Source organism: Mesoplodon mirus, assembly GCF_964341445.2.
Source record: "Mesoplodon mirus genome assembly, chromosome: X".
Classification (NCBI taxonomy): domain Eukaryota; kingdom Metazoa; phylum Chordata; class Mammalia; order Artiodactyla; family Ziphiidae; genus Mesoplodon; species Mesoplodon mirus.
In genome coordinates, this window is record NC_138981.1 from 62,061,193 (window position 1) to 62,081,249 (window position 20,057).

General features: G+C 40.4%; 1 protein-coding gene across 1 annotated transcript; it reads left to right on the forward strand.

Moving 5' to 3' along the window:
* Positions 1-11,341: 11,341 nt before the first annotated feature.
* Positions 11,342-19,349, forward strand: CDX4 (caudal type homeobox 4; the record flags this gene model as incomplete). Its single annotated transcript, XM_082610052.1, has 3 exons — positions 11,342-11,840; positions 17,836-17,981; positions 19,143-19,349. The coding sequence occupies 3 exons, from the start codon at positions 11,342-11,344 to the stop codon at positions 19,347-19,349; spliced, it is 852 nt and encodes a 283-aa protein (XP_082466178.1).
* Positions 19,350-20,057: the final 708 nt, after the last annotated feature.

Consider the following 20,057-nt stretch of genomic DNA (forward strand, 5'->3'; position numbering starts at 1 on the left):
TGGCCATCATGAAAATATCTACAAACAGTAAATGCTGGAGAGGGTGTCAAGAAAAGGGAACCCTCTTGTACTGTTGGTGGAAATGTAAATTGATACAGCCACTATGGAGAACAGTATGGAGGTTCCTTAAAAAACTAAAAATAGAACTACTTTACGACCCAGCAATACCACTACTGGGCATATACACTGAGAAAACCATATTTCAAAAAGAGTCATGTACCACAATGTTCATTGCAGGTGTATTTACAATAACAAGAACATGGAAGCAACCTAAGTGTCCATCAACAGATGAATGGATAAAGAAGATGTGGCACATGTATACAATGGAATTTTACTCAGCCAAAAAAGAAACGAAATTGAGTTATTTGTACTGAGGTGGATGGACCTAGAGTCTGTCATACAGACTGAAGTAAGTCAGAAAGAGAAAAACAAATACCATATACTAACACATACATATGGAATCTAAAAAAAAAAGGTTCTGAAGAACCTAGGGGCAGGACAGGAATAAAGACGCAATGGTAGAGAATGGTCTTGAGGACATGGGGAGGGGGAAGGGTAAGCTGGGACGAAGTGAGAGAGTGGCATGGACTTATATACACTACCAAATGTAAAATAGATAGCTAGTGGGAAGCAGCCGCATAGCACAGGGTGATCAGCTCGGTGCTTTGTGACCATCTAGAGGGGTGGGATAGGGAGGGTGGGAGGGAGACACAAGAGGGAGGAGATATGGGGATATATGTATATGTATAACTGATTCACTTTGTTATAAAGCAAAGCTAACACACCATTGTAAAGCAAATATACTCCAATAAAGATGTTAAAAAATCATACTTAATTGTGAGATACTAGAAGCATTCCCACTAAGATCAAGAATAGGCACCAATGTACCCTTCCACCACTGTTTTTCACCATTGTACTGTAAGTTCTAGCTAATGCAGGAAGACTTATAAAGTGGAAAAGTTATACAAACTGGGAACAAAGAAATAAAAAGTTTTGCAGATGAAATTATCGTCTATGTAGAAAAACTGAAATAATAACTCCTGCAACTAATGAGTGATTGTAGCAAGATTGCAGGATACAAGATTAATATACAAAACTCAACCGCTGCTGTATACACCAGCAGTAAACAAGTGGAATTTGAAATTTACAAATGTATTACCTGAATTTGGTAAAGTAGCAGGATACAAAATTAATGCACATAAATTTCTAACATTCCTATACACTAATGATGAAAAATCTGAAAGAGATATGAAGGAACACTCCCATTTACCATTGCAACAAAAACAATAAAATACCTAGGAATAGACCTACCTAAGGAGGTGAAAGACCTGCATGCAGAAAAGTAAAAGACACTGATGAAAGAAATCAAAATGATGTAAACAGATGGAGAGATGTACCATGTTCTTGGATTGGAAGAATCAACATTGTGAAAATGACTATACTACAAAAAGCAATCTAGAGATTCAGTGAAATTCCTATCAAACTACCAATGGCATTTTTCACAGAACTAGAAGAAAAAATTTAACAATTTGTATGGAAACACAAAAGACCCCAACTAGCAAAAGCAATCTTGAAAAAGCAAAACGGAGCTGGAGGAATCAGGCTCCCTGACTTCAGACTATACTACAAAGCTACAGTAATCAAGACAGTATGGTACTGGCAAAAAAACAGAAACATAGATCAGAGGAACATGATAGAAAGCCCAGAGATAAACCCACACACCTACAATCACCTTACCTTTAACAAAGGAGGCAAGCATATACAATGGAGAAAAGACAGCCTCTTCAATAAGCGGTGCTAGGAAAACTGGACAGCTACATGTAAAAGAATGAAATTAGAACACTTCCTAACACCATACACAAAAATAAATTCAAAATGGATTAAAGACCTAAATGTAAGGTCAGACACTGTAAAACTCTTAGAGGAAAACATAGGCAGAACACTTTATGACATAAATCACAGCAAGATCCTTTTTGACTCACCTCCTAGAATAATGGAAATAAAAACAAAAATAAACAAGTAGGACCTAATGAAACTTCAAAGCTTTTGCACAGCAAAGGAAACCATAAACGATGAAAAGATAACCCTCAGAATGGGAGAAAATATTTGCAAATGAATCAACGCACAAAGGATTAATCTCCAAAATATACAAGCAGCTCATGCAGCTCAATATCAAAGAAACAAGCATCCCAATCCAAAAATGGGCAGAAGAGCTAAACAGACATTTCTCCAAAGAAGATAGACAGATTGCCACCAAACACATGGAAGAATGCTCAATGTCACTAATCATTAGAGAATGCAAATCAAAACTACAATGAGGTATCACCTCATACCACTCAGAATGGCCATCATCAAAAAATCTAGAAACAGTAAATGCTGGAGGGAGTGTGGAGAAAAGGGAATGCTCTTGCACTGTTGGTGGGAATGTAAATTGATACAGCCACTATGAAGAACAGTATGGAGGTTCCTTAAAAAACAAAAATGGAACTACCATAAGACCCAGCAATCCCACTACTGGACGTATACTCTGAGAAAACCATAATTCAAAAAGAGTCATGTACCAGAATGTTCATTGCAGCTCTATTTACAATAGCCAGGACATGGAAGCAACCTAAGTGTCCATCATCAGATGAATGGATAAAGAAGATGTGCCACATATATACAATGGAATATTACTCAGCCATAAAAAGAAACGAAATTGAGTTATTTGTAGTGAGGTGGTGGTCTGTCATACCATGTGAAGTCAGTCAGAAAGAGAAAAACAAATACTGTATGCTAATGCATATATATGGAATCTAAAAAAATGGTACTGGGGCTTCCCTGGTGGTGCAGTGGTTCAGAATCTGCCTGCTAATGCAGGGGACACGGGTTCAGGCCCTGGTCTGGGAAGATCCCACATGCTGCGCAGCAACTAGGCCCGTGAGCCACAACTACTGAGCCTGCGCATCCGGAGCCTGTGCTCCACAACAAGAGAGGCCACGACAGTGAGAGGCCCGTGCACCGTGATGAAGAGTGGCCCCCGCTTGCCACAATTAGAGAAAGCCCTTGCACAGAAACAAAGACCCAACACAGCCAAAAATAAATAAATAAATAAATAAATAAATTTAAAAAATGGTACTGATGAACCTAGTGCCATGGCAGGGATAAAGATGCAAAAGTAGAGACGTACTTGTGGACACTGGGGGAAGGGGAAGCTGGGAGAAAGTGAGAGAGTAGCATTGACATATATACACTACCAAATGTAAAATAGATATTTAGTGGAAAGCTGCTGCATAGCACAGGGAGATCATCTCGGTGTTTTGTGACTACCTAGAGTGGTGGGATAGGGAGGGTGGGCAGGAGGCTCAAGAGGGAGGGGTTATGGGGATATATGTATACATAGAGCTGATTCACTTTGTTGTACAGCAGAAACTAACACAATGTTGTAAAGCAATTATACTCCAGTAAAGATGATTAAAAAAAGGTTTAAATAAGGAAAGTACCTGAAATTGAGAAAAAAAAATTTAATAAAATTAAAATGCATTACCATTTACATTATCATCCAAAAAATTAAATTATCAGGTATAAATCTAACATAGTATGTACAAGATCTCTATGAGGACAACTACAGAACTCTCATTAAATATGTCAAAGAAAAACTAAATAAATAGAGATGTATTCCATATTTACATATAGAAACACTCAATATTGACAACATGTCACTTCTCAACTTGATCTATAGATTCAAAACAAAGCCAATCAAAATCCCAGTAAGTTATTTTGTAGATAGCAGCAAACTGATTCTAAAGTTTACATGCTGAGAAAAAAAAGAGCCTGAATACCCAAGAAAATACTGAAGAAGAACAAAGTTGGAGGACTGACACTACTCCACTTAAAAACTTATTATAAAGCTACAGAAATCAGGACAGTATGGTTTTGGTGAAAGAATAGACAAGTAGATCAATGGAACAGAATACAGAGCCTAGAAATAGAACCACATAAATATAGTCAACTGATGGTTGAAAAAGAAGCAAAAGCAATACAGTGGTGCAAAGATAAGCTTTTGAACAAATGGTACTGGAACAACTTGGACATTCACACGCAAAAAATTGAAATAGACCTTACACCCTTCACAGAAATTGACTCAAAGTGAATAATAGACCTAAATGTAAAATTGAATACTTTATAAAACATGTAGAAGATAACATAAGAGAATACTTATATGACCTTTGTTATGGCAATGACTTTTTAGATGCAACACCAAAGGTATGATCTATGAAAGAAAAACTTGCAGAAGTCTAGGTCAAGAGAATGAGGAGACAATCCACAGACTTGGAGAAAATATTTACAAAAGACACATCTTATAAAGGACTTTTATCCAAAATATAAGAAAAACTCAACAATAAGCAAATGAACAATCCGATTTTTTAAATGGGCAAAAGATCTGAACAGATTCCTCAACAAAGATGCCAAGTAAGCGTATGAAAGATGTTCAACATCATTTGTCATTAAGGAATTGCAAATTAAAACAAAAGTGAGTTACCACAACATACCTATTATAATGGCCAAAATCCAAAACACTGACACCAAAAGCTAGCAAGGATGTGTAGCAGCTGAAAGTCTCATTCACTGCTGGTAGGAATGCAAAATTGTACAGCCACTTTGGAAGACAGCTTGGCAGTTTCTTTTGAAACTAATCATGTTCTTATCATGTGATCCAACAGTCGTGCTTCTTGGTATTTACCCAAATTAATTGAAAACTTTTATCTACACAAAACCTGCACACAGGTATTTATAGCAGCTTTATTCATAATTGCCAAAACTTGGAAGCAAATAAGATGTCTTTCAGTAGGTGAATGGATAAATAAACCTTGGTACACCCAGAGAATGGAATATTACTCAGTGATTTTAAAAAAAGAGCTACCCTGCCATGAAAGACATGGAGGAAACTTGAATGTATATTAAAGTGAAAGAAGAAAATCTAAAAAGGCTACATACTGTATGATTCCAACTCTATGACATTCTGGAAAAGGCAAAAGTATGGAGACAGTAAAAATATCAGTGGTTGCCAGGGGTTAGGGGCAAGGAGGGATGAATGAGCAGAGCACAGAGGATATTTAGGGCAGTGAAAGTATTCTGTAGGATACTACAATAGTGGATACATGTCAAAACCCATAAAATGTACAATACCAAGAGTGAACCCTAATGAAAATTATGGACTTAAGTGATAATGATGCATCAAAGTAGGTTCATTGATTATAACAAATGTACCACTGTGTAGTGGGGAAGTTTGTGGGTAGGAGGGGACAAGGGGTATACTCTCTGTACTTTCAATTTTGCTGTGAACCTAAAACTGATTTAAAAATAAATTTTATTAATTATTTTATAAATCATATATAATTCATAAAGTTATACAATTATTTAATTCATATATATATGTATATATATATATACCAAATATGTATACACCATTATTAGCTCACAGGCCTCAGTTTGGTTAGATGAAGGATAATGAAGTTTAGGTGTTTAGGAGAGAATGAAAATGCAGTGAAGAAATTATCCAGTGAGAGAACAAGCAAAAAATACTAAGGTGAGATGATGTTAGAGGTATTTTCAAATGGGAGAGAATAATGAAACGGGACTGAAGGCAGGTCACAGTAAAAGCAAACCTTTTAGAGTGAAAATGCTCATTACAAAATCAAACGTCAGTCACTAATGTGACTCTATATTGGCTTCAAAGCCAACCTGTTCTGACACAATCCCTCACAGAATGCCACCTAGAGTTATAAAAAAGGCCACACTCCATGTTTCTTTCATCAACTAGTTCACCCACCACAGTGCTTCCTGGCCCTCATAGTGCACATGTTCCTCTTTGGAACTAATCTAAATCTCTCCCATTATAGTTTGTGCCAATTTCCCTTTTTATCCTGTGTTCAGTGAATATGGGCATAACGACTGGGCTTGTTGTTATAGAATTGTCAGGAATTCTCCAAGTCCTGATCCCTAGACCCTGCATGAACATTATGGCCATACTAGTGATTTATTGGCTGCTTCTTACTGGATCTTTGACCTTGGGCATGTCACTAAACCTCATTGAGTCTCCATTCTCACCTCCATCCCCCCACCCACTGTAAAACAGGGCTGATACCATCTACTCCTTTTGATTGTAATGAGCTTAATGGGAGTTCACACTGGAAAGGAACCAGCACTGGTTCTGGCCTAGAGTACATGTTTTGTGAACTGGTTTCTGATTTTCTTTCCCTAAGAAGATAGCCAGGACTTGCATTTCCCTTTTTCTTTCAGAGAATCAGCCTACCCTAATCCTTTCAGATTCAGTCTGAGGCTCCTTTAATACAAGTGTTGGGTGTGTAGTCTCCTCATTTTTGATTGGCCTCTCTGCCTTCCTCCTCTCTCTTCTGTAAAACCCCTCCCTGACCTATCCTTCTTAAGTTTGGGATCTTGGCATTAAGCACTAGCCCTTGCTTGCTTCCATATGCATACCTTCTCTCTCCCAGAGTTGAGGATGCCTTTGAATGCCCAAGAAGCCTGTTTCTCCACTATATTGTATTTTTGCCTCCATCTCAAAGCCCTAGACTTTCCTCATTCCTATTGTTCTCCTAACCCAGAAATGGGCAGCTTACCCTGGAGGCAGGGTGAGTACAGAGCCCTGGCCCTCCACCACTCCAACAAGTATTTGCCCTGTTAACATTCCCATGAAAGAACCTTAACCTTTCTCCAAAACACTCCTTGGTCCTGACCCCACTACGATACTTTGGGGTTAGGCCCAGAGCCTAGTAGTGCTCATTCTCCAGGGTGTCTGGCCTTGCAATTACAAAAGCCCATCACAATGATGAAGATGGATGGAAAAGACACAGGGCTCCTTTCTTGTCCAAGACACAAGTGCTGGCCTCACTAAGGCTCCAAGGAGTTCAGGGAGGTAGGTAAGGATGGGTTGGTGGAAGGATGCTGTTTTCAGAGCCCAGAATGCGAAGCTTGAATTGAGAGCCAATAGGCAGTAAAGTCCAAACTGCTCTGAGCCTTCTCCCCAATCTCTCAATGCTGTCCATGCTTAGATGTGGACTAAGGGAAGCATGGTAGGTCCATGCCCTGTGGAAGTCTCAACCACTCTGTGGATGACAATAATAATGGCCATTTGTTGAGTATACCAATGGTGCACTGAATCCTCCCAACATCCATCTAGAGTGATTTCTATTGTCCGTCCCTTTTTTACTGTTGGAAACTGAGGCCGAGATAGGTAGAGTGCCTTGTAGAGTTCCTCAGTCGATTATGCTTGGGTTTAAATTCAAGTTCCACAGATAAATTACTAGTGTGAGACTCAGGTAAGTCTCTTCCCTATGCTCAGCCTCAGTTACCATGTCAGTAAGAAAGACTTAATCTGCATTCTTCATATCCTTCCTAGTAGTAGCGAGGGTCCAATGACTGACGACTGAAGCCAAGCTCCATAACACAAATGCACTCCTTCCCCTCTCCCTGTCCCTCTGCAGAGGCTGAACCAAGCTGAAATCTGGGCCAGGGAAGTAGGAGAGGTTTGACGGTAGTAGAGAGTAGCCCTGGGCTATTCTGGCAACCCCGAGAGGACAGACCAGGCTTAGAAAATATTTACCAGGCAGTGAGAACCTCCCAAGCATTAAGCCTGCTAAAGAAAAGGCTTACCCAGTTCCCTATAGCCCATCACGGGTGGACTGTACTCTTTATAAAGCAATCTCACATTCATTATCTCCTGCAAGCCTTACAATAACATGGTTTGTGTGGGTCAGCTCAGACCTGGCAGTGGAGGGGTGTCCAACTGAAGCCCCATTTGACCCATGCCCCTCTAAGTCTCAGAAAAACTAAGCAATCACTCCCTAGTGATGTTAAATGACCCTTGTATAGCCTGAGCTATGATCTTCAGCCTGTGGGGTTTGACTTTTCTGCAGCCCACTCTGCTTTCTGCAGTGAGGTTGCCTCTCTGATTAATCTCCAGGTTAAAAAAAAGAAATAAAGATTTCCAGTCAAACTAGACTGAACCTCCGTGCCAGTCCACCTCTCTCTCCCACCTTCCTACCCCCACATTCCACTCCCATCCCCAGAAACAAACAAACAAAAACACAAAACTGAATTAATCCTGAAGCCAAGTTCTGCCAAGCACTGGACAATGTACTTACTGGCTTCTCTTCCAGACATCCCTAAAGTTGAGTCAAAATGGTGATTTCCAATCTGTTATTCCAAGGTCATTTATTGATTCAGCACACAAATATTTCTTGAGACCCTATCATGTGCATGACACTCCACTCTGCAAGGCTCAAACACACCTCCTCACACCCTTTCAATGTGCTCAAATTCCAAAAAAATTCAGATAAGACCCTAAGTAACTCCAAGGTGGACAAGAATAGTATTAGTCAGTGGGGGAGGGGAGTTGACAATGGGATTCAGACATGAGGAAGAGTGCTTTCTGAGAGTATCCTAACATAGGGCTTTAGGGAGGAGGGGACATTTGAACTGAGCCTTGAAGAAGTGGGAGAATTTGAACATTTTTTATGGATAAAAACAGTCTAGACAAAGGGACTTGCATAAGCAAACATACATTTTTTAGTGGAAAGAGTGTCGATCTGGGAGTCAACAGACCTGAGTTTGAATCTCAGTTCTGTCATTCACTGTCTTAAAGAATACCTTCCCTACTCATGCCCTCAGTTTCCTCATAGGTAAGATGATAATATTGCATTAGCTTACTTTTAAAGTTCCTGCATATGCTTTCATCCTGATATAGCTTTTCAAATGTCAGGTAGACCAGTTTGCCTCAGGATAGAATAGCTGAAAGCCAATAATGCAAGGGTATTGGGTCTATGTTATGAAAAGGATTGAATGCTGGGCCTGGGATCCTGAGCAGGCAAAGAAAATAGAAGCCGGGCCCCAGGCCTCAACCCTGAGTTTGTACATTTTGCCTGGTTCCAATTTAAGAACATGAACTTTGCAATCAGAGCTTCCTAGGATGGGAACCTAGCTCTACTATACACCAGTAGTTCATTTAAATACTCATGCCACCTCTCTGAGCCTCAGTTTCTTCATCTCTAAAATGGGAGTGAAAATAAGTAACTCATGGGGCTGTTGTGAATGTTAAATGAGATCATGAGCAAAAAGTGCCTATAGGTATGTGACTTTCCTGTTCCTTAGTCCCTTCTCCCCAGTGCTTGGTTTTAATTAGTCTTTGCTGACCAATTACTTCTATTCCTTCTTTTCCTTCTCCTTCTCCAAAGCAGGCTTCAAAATATATCCAGAATTCAACCACTTCTCTCCATCCCCAATGCCATTCACCTGGATTATTGCAATAGCCTTTTAATTAATCAGCCTGATTTTATTTTGCCTACTTACAGTCTATTCTTAATCCAATAGCCAGAGCAATCATTTCAAAACTTAAGTCAAATCGTGTGACTCATCTGTGCAAAACCCTACAATGTCCCCCTACCTCACTTAGAGTAAAAACCTAGAAATTAAAAATGAGCTTCCCCATTAGCTTTTGGACCTCATCTACCTGTTAGCCACACTTTCCTTCTTGCTACTTCTTCAATAGAAGACAGACTTTTTACCTGTTGTTCCCTCTGTTTGGATCCTCTCCTCATAGCTAACTCCATCACTTCTATATTTTATTTAAATATCATTTCTAAGTAAGGTCCTCCAGACCACCACTTGTTAAGTTGCAACATCCTCCAGCATTCCCTATTCTCCTTCTTGCTTTCTTTTTCTTCACAACATTGATCATTATCATCTGACATAACACAAAATTTAATTACTTATTAGTATTTCTCCCCTTGAGAATATAAGTTTAATAAGGTTAAAGGCTTTGTTCACTATTGATGTCTCCATGCATAGAATAGCACCTAGCACTCAATAAATATTTGTCGAGTAAATTAATGAATACAGGGGCCCTGTGCTGTGTGCCAAGTGTTAAGTTAAGCAGTTTGCATACATCATCTCAGGAAATCCTGCCTTGTAAATGCAGACAATGTTAGGATCCCTATTACACAGGGGAAAACCCTGAAACTCCCAGAAGTGAAGTGATATTCCCAAAGCCAAAGAGGGATTAGTTAATGGAGATGCCAGGTTGTGTTGGACTTCATAGAGGAGCACATTCTCTGAATAGGAGCACAGCCTGAACTAAAGGTTGTGGTAGGCTTTGGAAGGGGGAAGGGGTGAGAAGGAATCCTGGAATACAAATTGGTTTTGTCGTCAGGAGGTGATCTGGCTTCTTGAAGCAAAATCTTGAGTTCACTGGCATCTACTGGCAAGTCCATGTCTTTTTCAACAATTGGAGCTTTACAAAGGAAGTCTCGTCAAGTGTGAAAGAAAGTTGGGAGCTTCAGCTGCCCTGGACTTGAGACTGCAGGAATTTGACTCCTTGGGGTACTGGCAGAAAGAGACACCCAAGCAAGACTAGTGAACTGAAAGGGAAATAAAAAAGCCCACTACCCACATGGGTCTTCTTCTTTCCTTCCTTTTTTCATAACCTCCTCTCTTCATCTTTCTTTAATTTGTGCATATTTGTAAAACATCCAATTTATTGTGTGCCTAATGTGTGCCGGACTGTTGTAGACACGGGGGATAGAGCAGTGAACAAGAGACAAACATCCCTCTCTGCCTTCCTAAGGTTACATTCCAGTAGATGGCAGGCCGGATTAATTGGATGTTTTACAAATGAATCTCTGTGAAATGAATCTCTGTCCTTAGAAACAAAGCTCTCCTCCTGGTGGAGGGGGCGATGAGGAGAAGGGTATCATGGGCCAGTGCCATGTGGAGTACCCGTGCCAGGGAATGTGGGCAGAGGGGATACCAAGGATGCAGACTGGATGCGGGAAGATCAGCATAAAGAAACCGCGGGGTAAGGACCAAAGAGCCGGATTTGGCCCTGATTCTACACGTCTCCATCTCACTTTGGAGGGAGCTGCTCAGAAACCTCTAGAGGAGCGCCCTTCTGCCTCCAAAAGCGCAAAATTAGTGCTATGGGACCAGATGGACAAAAACGAGAAAGATGAGATAGAAAGGCCCAGGAGCTCTGGGAGCGGGAGTGTAGAGTGAACAAGTCGCTGTGAAAGTGAAATGGCCGTTCATTTGAATGCAAATGCTATGTAAAAGCCTAAAGCCCCTTGACGTCAGCCCAGCCATTGGGCGCCCATCTATACCGGGCTACCAGTCACCTGGAAACCGTCAGGGTAGGAAACGCTGATGGAGTTGTCTGAGGGGCGCGGAGGAGCTTGCAGCGCAGCTACGGCCTAACCTACTGGTTCCCTAACTGCTTCTCAAAGTCGGGTTGGGCCTTACAGGGACTTCAGGATGGCTTAGGGAGCTCCTTTCTCACACCCAAGCCACTATGTACAGAAGCTGCCTTTTGGAAAAAGAAACGGGCATGTACTCGGGCACTCTCAGGAGCCCTGCAGGAGGTGGCACAGCAGGGACTGGCGCCACTGGGGACGGTGGGAGTCCGATGCCAGCCTCCAACTTCGCAGCGGCTCCGTCTTACGCGCACTATATGGGGTATCCCCATATGCCCGGTATGGATCCTCACGGGCCATCGTTGGGGACCTGGGGATCACCCTATAGTCCCCCTCGGGAAGACTGGAGCGTGTACCCCGGGCCGTCCAGTACAATGGGCACGGTGCCCATGAACGACATGACCTCGAGCCCCGCTGCTTTTGGCTCGCCGGAATACAGCAACCTGGAACCCGCAGCGGGTGGAAACAGCGGTAGCAGCCTGCCTACACCAGCCGGCGGATCACTGTTCCCCATCGACGCCTGCACCGCCGACGCTAGTTCTAACAGAAGCCGCCACAGCCCCTATGCGTGGATGCGCAAGACCGTGCAGGTGACTGGTGAGTAATCGATTCCAGTGCTCTCACACTTTTCCTTCCTTTGCTTCTCATCTACTTCTCTTGGCCTTCTGGCCCTCCTACTCCTCAGGCTTCTCCCCGGACAGCTTAGCTAAGGAGACCATTGAGTGTCTTACTGCCCAGGGCCCCAGCCCATTAGTGACCTCCTTCGCTTGTGCCTCTGTTCAAAAGCAGAGCATGGTGCTTGAAACTAAGCCGACCGTAGGGGACTTTTTCACCATTTTCTGATCAGTCAAGGGAGCAACCGCGCAGACAATGGGCATGTTGATCCACAAGGGTCAAGATCCAACCCTGCAGTTGCCCAGATGGGAAAACAGATGCACGGGGAAGATCAGTGGGTGAATGAGGAGAGGACAGCCACGTTCCCCTGTGCTCAATCACTGCTGCTTGCCCGTTCCATTTCAAACCCTTCCCCATCTGGGCAGGTCGGCTTCCCCCTCAAAGCTGGTGGTTCTCAACTTAGGTTCACGATGCTTGGTTGGCAACAGACCCTCCAGTTTAGCCACGAAGGCCCCAGTGGCAAAACAACCTGGTCACCCTGGACTCTCAAGGAAGCTCCAGCTTCTTTCGCCCAAGCTGACAGGGGCAAGCTGGATTCAAACCCAATGCCTTCTTACAACTTCCCTTCCACCAATAGAAGCATAGAGGCTGTGAGAAAGCTACAGCACACCACTGGGACATAATAAGCTACTCAACCCTAACATCCCCTGGGCATGCACGAATATCAGCCCCAACATCAATAAGATTAAAGTGATTAAAGCCCTCCTAACAGTCAGGCAGGCGTTTCGAGGTGCAGGGGCTGGATGCAGGCTTGTCACCACACATAAGAAAGCCCAGAGATCCCAGCCTAATGCCTACCCACGCTCCTGCCAGCAAGCCAGTGGGCGGCTACTGGGAGCCAGGGGCGGGGGAAGTGGGTACTCTGCTTTAATCTTGGACAGGGGGTGGAGGAAGGAGGCGGGGAGATGTTTGTTTTCAGCTATAGTTGTTCTTTTATCACATTCTTATTATTCCAACCTATCGCTCCCTGTCATTAGAGAAAATTAGTAAAATTCAGCTCTATCACTTTCATCCCTCTGGGGAAGAAATGACATTTCAATAGCATTTGTCCACAATGATTATGCTTCTGCTCACAGTTCTGCCCTTTTTCTCTCCCTAAAAAAAGCAAAAGCAGGAGGGTGGGATGGGACCAACTTTCACCGTTAAGAGGACTCAGCCCAGAGGAGATAGTTCCAATTGATTAGGACATTACTGGGGTAGCAATCCCAAATTAAGAGTTGAGCTTAAATACTTAGCTTTAGAATGTTTGGAAGTAAGTCTGCATATTGCTTTTTGAAGTAAGAGTGAGTTGGCTGGCTAAAGAGAATAGAAAATGAGGTTAGGGTGTCGTATTCCCAGGGCTGTTATTATATCTAATCTTAGGGTTGTAATTAACATCTATTCACTAAGCCCTAACCATCAGCAAAAGACACAAAAGCCAGAAAAGTAGCTGCTCCCAGTTCAGGATTATGTTTTGAAATACTTTAGAAGAGGAAAGTCACTAGTATGTTGTTTGGAAGAGAGAACAATGGGAAGAAAAGGACAAGATAAAATAAATTATCTTGAGTCATGAATTTTCTGTTTATTAGAGAAAATATGATGGGTTTCTCTGCTTAAAAGTCTTTCATTTGCATTTGTCAGATTCTGTCTTTTGGGTAAGTTTAGAAAGGGGCTCTAAATTGCTCTGTGGTGTCTTCATCATCAGCTAACTCTTGAAACCTGGGTGTACAATGCCACCTTCACAAGATTTTCTCTCCAACTTCTATGAGAAATTCTAAATTGAATGATTTTGGTACCCCATTGACTTCTGGCAGCCTATCCTATAGATGGGGCTTTATTAAATTCAATCTCCATTTCATTTTAATGTCTTATAAAAGTACCCCTTTATTATATTCTTGTAGGCTAAGGTGCATATAGCAACAAATTAAGAATGTGATGAAAAGTATGGACCCTCTCCCTAGAAAAATGCACAAAGGCACAAATGCGCATGCACACACTCATGTCATTTTTTGAATAATGTTGGGAGATTCATGGATCCACTGAAGCCCTTCCACGGATCTCAGGTTATGAACCCCACAAAAAAATTAAGTTGATCACCTCTTTGTATCACTCCAAACAAAAAGACACCCATTTGTATGCTTAGTACATAGTGAGTGTTAAACAAATATTTGTTAAATGAATGAATAAGTCAGATTCTCCTAAATTTTCTACTTCACTCTGTAGTATTGTAGGACATTTGACTTATGGCTGAGAAGAAAATAGATGAACTACAAAATTGAAGTAACCCCTCCCTGATTATGGTAATCAAATGAAAGCTCTTTCCATCACTGACAAATGTTTTTTAAAATAACCTTAAGTTAAAGAAACAAAAATACACATATTAGGGGGCAATTGGAAAACATTTCATAGTGATTATTGTCACATTTGATTTTCAAATGAGAGAAAGGGGACTGACATACAGAATAAATGAATGTCCACTAAGTGATTTCATTTAAAAATGAAATATTTTTATTTCAAGTTTGTTCCCTAAGTATTCTGTTCCAATACACTTCTGGTTTTAAAAATTATATGGAAAGGAAGCTGATAGAAAGATTCTGGGGAAAGTTCAGTATTTTCATATTTTAAATATTGTCAGTGCATTACAGCTAGGAATTTTTTTTCATTTTTTGCTTTATTTTTACCCAGAGTTGTAACCTTGTATGAGTATTGGCAAGGTGGTAACCTAGGCAGGGCTGGAGAGGGGCTTTCTTTTTAGGTGTGGGAAAGAAGAGGAGAGAAGGAAGTGACTTTGAATAATTATGATTAACCCACTGGACAAAATACAAAACACTGAGGAAGTTATACTTAAAAGATTTTATTCAGGTAGGATCCTTCAGAAAATGAGTTACTTAATAATTCCTGAAGCTTATCATTATCTTTCTTTGTTTTGATCATTTAATTGGACAATTTTTATGAATGAATTTGGATGCAATTTTTAACTAAAAGCAGCAAAAGACTACCATCAGATGGAAAGTCATTATGATGGTGTCAATTACACTCTACTCCCTAAAGAAAGAGATTGGTTTCCATCCTCTTTACCTTCACTGTCATCATCATCATAACCCCTAGGTTTGGAGAGTGCTTTTCTGCCTAACAGTGCTTTCACAGCCAGTCTCTCAAATGAGCACATTTAGGGTGATGATAAGTCATCATATATAATGACATGTGTTTGCAAACTCTGTAGGGATACTGTCTTCTAGGTAGTGGGAACTACAGAGGTTTGTCCAAGGCTTTAGGCAGGGGGAGGCAGTGAAATCCCCACCACAGGGCTATGAAGCAGCCCTGTTATACAACTTACGGTTTGTTACTTTCCTAAATTAACCCACAATAGTGCCAGAGAAGGGGATCCCTCACCCTCAGAAATGTTGTAGTCTCTGGGAGAAGAGAATAGCTTGAACAATAAAAGCTAGTGCTCTTAGTGCTTTGTTGATGTTTTAGTATGGAAATATGGCATTATGCTCTACTAGAAAAATGTCCAAAACCCATTCAATCAGATTTCATCATTTAAGGGAAGAGGTAATGAAAGGGGTGGAAAGAAGACAGTTTGGGAGCAGGGACACAAGAGGAGCACCAGGAAACAGGAATTCATTTCTCTTTGTTAAATGTGCAGTCAATATTTCCCCCTGATCTATGTCTTCTTGAGGTTTGAGGTCTTATCTGTCAGATTGGGGCAACAGACTCTTTTTAACACTTTGCATGGCTTTGATATGCAGCTTGGCTCTTCCTCATTCCTCCTTTCTTCAGGGGTTATATTGCCGGAAAGGGTGAGGATTTTCATGGCAAATAAAGAGGCCTGGTCTTGACTTTATTGTCCTCAGAAGAAACTGCAAGAGGGGAATTTATGACCAATGGGGGTGGGGAAGGACTGCAACCTTCCAGAGTTCTTGAAGTCTGGTTATATTTACTGATTATCAAAGAGCGGAAAACAGACACACACAAGTTGAATTTTAACTTCTGCCTCAAGTTAGAATTTAAACACTTAGTCACTTTGGGATTAGAAAGGGTTTTAGGGAACATCTCTTCAAAGATATATTTTGATTCTAAGATTTGAGGTTCTGAAAATAAATTAAACCTCAATGTTTTCACTGTGACTTCAAATATACATTCTGCCTTTGTAACATACCAAATGCCAGACCTTTGGTTTCCTAAATTCAGAAAATCAACTCAAGTTTGTTTTCTGTATCTGTGAATCTGTTTCTGTTTTGCATATACATTCATTTGTATTATATTTTAGAGTCCACATGTAAGTGATGTCATACAGTATTTGTCTTTCTCTGTCTGACTTATTTCACTAAGCATAATATTCCCTTGGTCTTTCCACGTTGCTGCAAATGAAACTAACACAATATTGTAAATCAACTATACTTCAATTAAAAAAATTGACAACAAAAACAAACAAACAAACAAAAAAGAAAACCAGCTTAAAATTTGAGCCTTTGAGACAGATCGACTGGGATTCATCGCTTTCCATTTTTAAGAGGGAAAGTTTTGTTTAGTTCTTTAGTCCATGAGTTAATCCTAAAACATATCTCTCATCTAGAATTTGTTTCTACATCCATGTCCCTTTTTTTTTTCTTTCCTGGAGATGAAAGGGTGTCTGACATTTGTTTAGGGCTTGTAAATTCCAAACCAATTTGCTGGTGTTCCTGAATGTAAAGAGGGTTCAGGATGGGATCTGATGCTATGTAGCTCCTTTGTTAAGCTTGTGCTGCATCTTAACACCTCAATGGAGTTTAGGGAAACACTTTAAAGAAACCTTTGTCTTACAGATCGCTCCCCAAAACTTCACATCAAAAACAACCAGGGAAGATCAGAAGGAGTTTGCCAAAAGCCATAGAGAAAAGGAGGAAGATCCTGGAGGGGGTTAGAAAAATGGAAAAGAAAGAGAAACTTCCTAATCACCTTTGGAAAATTTGAAAGGAGGAATAAAACTCTATTTGAAGGAGGGCATGAGAAATTAGTTAAACATTTTAACACAAAGCAAATGTTTGTATATCCTTTCAAAGAATACTAGAATACCCATTTTATTCTGCTAAAGTCAACACCCCCTATTTCCCCCATTCATTATCCACTTGGGAATAAAAATTTGTTTAAGACTCTCCCCAGAAAACTAAACTATTTTTTCTGATAAGTAATAGGGGCTATCTTAGAACAGAATCTAAGTGACAATAGATGTTTTCTTTTTAAATTACTATCCAAATGAAATTCTAGAATGTATATGTAATTAGAATGTCAGGTCACAAAACAGCTTGCCTCACTTGGGCCATTCTTATGCTGTCCAGCATGTTTAAATCAGGAATAACATTTGGCACACCGGACTGGGAGCCAAGGGTACGTGTTTGGGTTCCCACTCCTCAGCCCACTAGCACAAAGCCACTTACTTACCTACACTGAGCCTCAGGTTCCTTATCTGCAAAATGGGGATAAGACACATTCTGCGTAATTTGAAAGAGTAAGTGAGAGGTTCAATAGGAAACAATATAAATGAACTGCATAAAATATCAGTATAAAATGAAGTGCATGTATAATGAATGTTGCTACTACTGAAAATGACAATGCTGTTCCCATATGTTAGTGTGAAGGGAATGAAAATCATGGCTTAACTGTTTGCTTTAAAATGCTTTGGTGTAACAGTATGTCAATGGTGGTGTGATAGGTGTGTTGAATATATATATATAATATATATATTATAATATATATATTATATATATATAATAGCCACAGATGACAAAGTAATTAATGGAGAAATGGACTTATGACATATTTGGCTTAAAAAATGTACTTGTTTTATATTTGAAAGTAATAGCTAAGGGTAGGAACAATGTTTATGATTCCTCCAACCAAAACAATCTCCAAAGAAGCAAAATATGATTAAATGCACTGCTTTCTCTCCTAACAGGGAAAACCAGGACAAAAGAAAAGTATCGTGTGGTTTACACAGATCATCAAAGGTTGGAGCTGGAGAAGGAATTCCACTGCAATAGATACATCACCATTCGGAGAAAATCAGAGCTGGCAGTCAACTTGGGCCTTTCTGAGAGACAGGTACACCAGAAGTACATCTAACACGTTTCATATAAGCATTTCAATAGGCTGAGGTTTTAGGGAAGTCTGTAAGTAAGAGTGGAAGCAAAACAAAGACCAAGCCATTCTCAGAGCTCTCCTAAAGTCCACATTCATCCTACTGGACCACCTAGTTTAGTATTGTTGGTTGATGGGTTTATTAATAATTGAACGTGGTGGGCACTGTGTAGGTGTGAAAGCAAGGGGTGGGGACGTAGGGGGAAGAGAAGGATTAAAACTCCCATACAATTGATCAGTCAGAGCAAAACCTTGAAATGGTTCCCCAAGTAGTCATAATCAATGTGTGAAGTGGAAATCTGTCAATCATGGCAATTATCTGGTTCATATCAGTCAAACTGTAACAGTAAATGAACACCAATGCTGCTACCTGAAGCAAGTTTTTCTATTACTCAGGGTAGGAATTTAATTTTCTGTGGTCTATGTAATCCTATGATTCCTGCCTCAAATTTATCTTACTGTGGATACTTAGTAAAGATTAAATCATGGCAAGAATCAGTGGTTTCCACTCGCCCAGATTTTGACATTACATAACTACCTGATTTTTTTTTTAAATTAGATCTAGGAGTAAACCTGGAAATTATAAGATTCTAGAACTGTAAAGTCCATTTATGTATTGCTGTATCCCAAGAAGCCTGCATTTCAACCATTTATGAAGGCACATTGGTATGACAGCAAGAGATATAGTATTTCATCACCCTTGTTCACCCAGTTCTGTTCTAACAACCTTACTTCATTTAATGACAGATCATAATCACCTTTGCTATTTAAATCCCTCCCTTTTTATCACCATGGCTCAGCATCTGCCATTCTATCATTATTTATTTCTACCTGCGCAACAGAGATGGTGGGTGAGGTATAATATAAAGAGCACTGCATTCAGAGTCTGAGGCCCTGGACTTGATTTCAGTTTCATCTCATGCAAGATACTTTCCCTCTCTGAGTCTCAGCCTTTTTTAAACCTGTTGTTAAATGGGCATACTTCACAAGGTCATTGTGAGGCTCAGTTAAGCGATGCATGTGAAAGGACTTTGTAAATACTAGAGTCCCTGAACAATATCAGCAATGACTGAAAAGTGCATTCAGTATGTTGCCCCATTAAATCCAAAGCATTTTGTGTTTCAGGTGAAAATCTGGTTTCAGAATCGCAGAGCCAAGGAGAGAAAGATGATCAAAAAGAAAATATCCCAGTTTGAGAACAGTGGAGGCTCAGTGCAAAGTGACTCTGGCTCCATCAGCCCTGGGGAACTACCTAACACTTTTTTCACCACCCCATCTGCTGTCCGTGGATTTCAGCCTATTGAGATACCTCAGGTCATAGTCTCTGAATGAAAGAAAGGCAAAGAGAAATGGAAAGTGCCTTTCCTTTAGCATTGTCTTTTTGGTCTCTAAGATATCAGCAGGGGAGTTGCAACATTATGTAATTCCTTGTAAGGCAGTATTCAGAACAAGTGGATGCGCCATGGGTTGAAGATAATTCAAGGGTCACTTACTGTTAGGAACTATCCCCAGAAAACTGTTGTGTGCTATGCTATGTCAGTCACTCAGGGAGCTTGGTGATAAGCTGTATAATTAAAAGCTACAATTGTGAGCCCTTGAACTCTGTTCACAACTTCAGAAATTTGCTTGTGAACAGGCTGTAAAAAACAGTTCTGCCAGGATGCACATTTGTGTATGTATACTTGTGTTTGTCATTTGATGCTTGGGTGTGTCTTTTGACGCTATCTTTTGGGGGTGGGGAAAAGGTTAAGCAGAAATTTATCTATCTCTAGCTAAACTTTCATGCGTTTAATTCAAAAGCTAACAGCGTTTTCATAACAAGACAAATGTTTTTAAAAACATCAGGAGGTGATTCTGAATCCATAGTCACTTGTTAATAAAAATAATAAATTTTTTAAAAGTTTTCGTCCCTTGGTGATACTTGTCTGGCATCAATTATCTCAGAACTTCCAAACTGCAGTGTCAGTTTCAAATCTTGCCAAAACAATGAAATCAGACTAGAATAATACAGGCCAGCTTGGTTGAATCATTAGAAAGGGC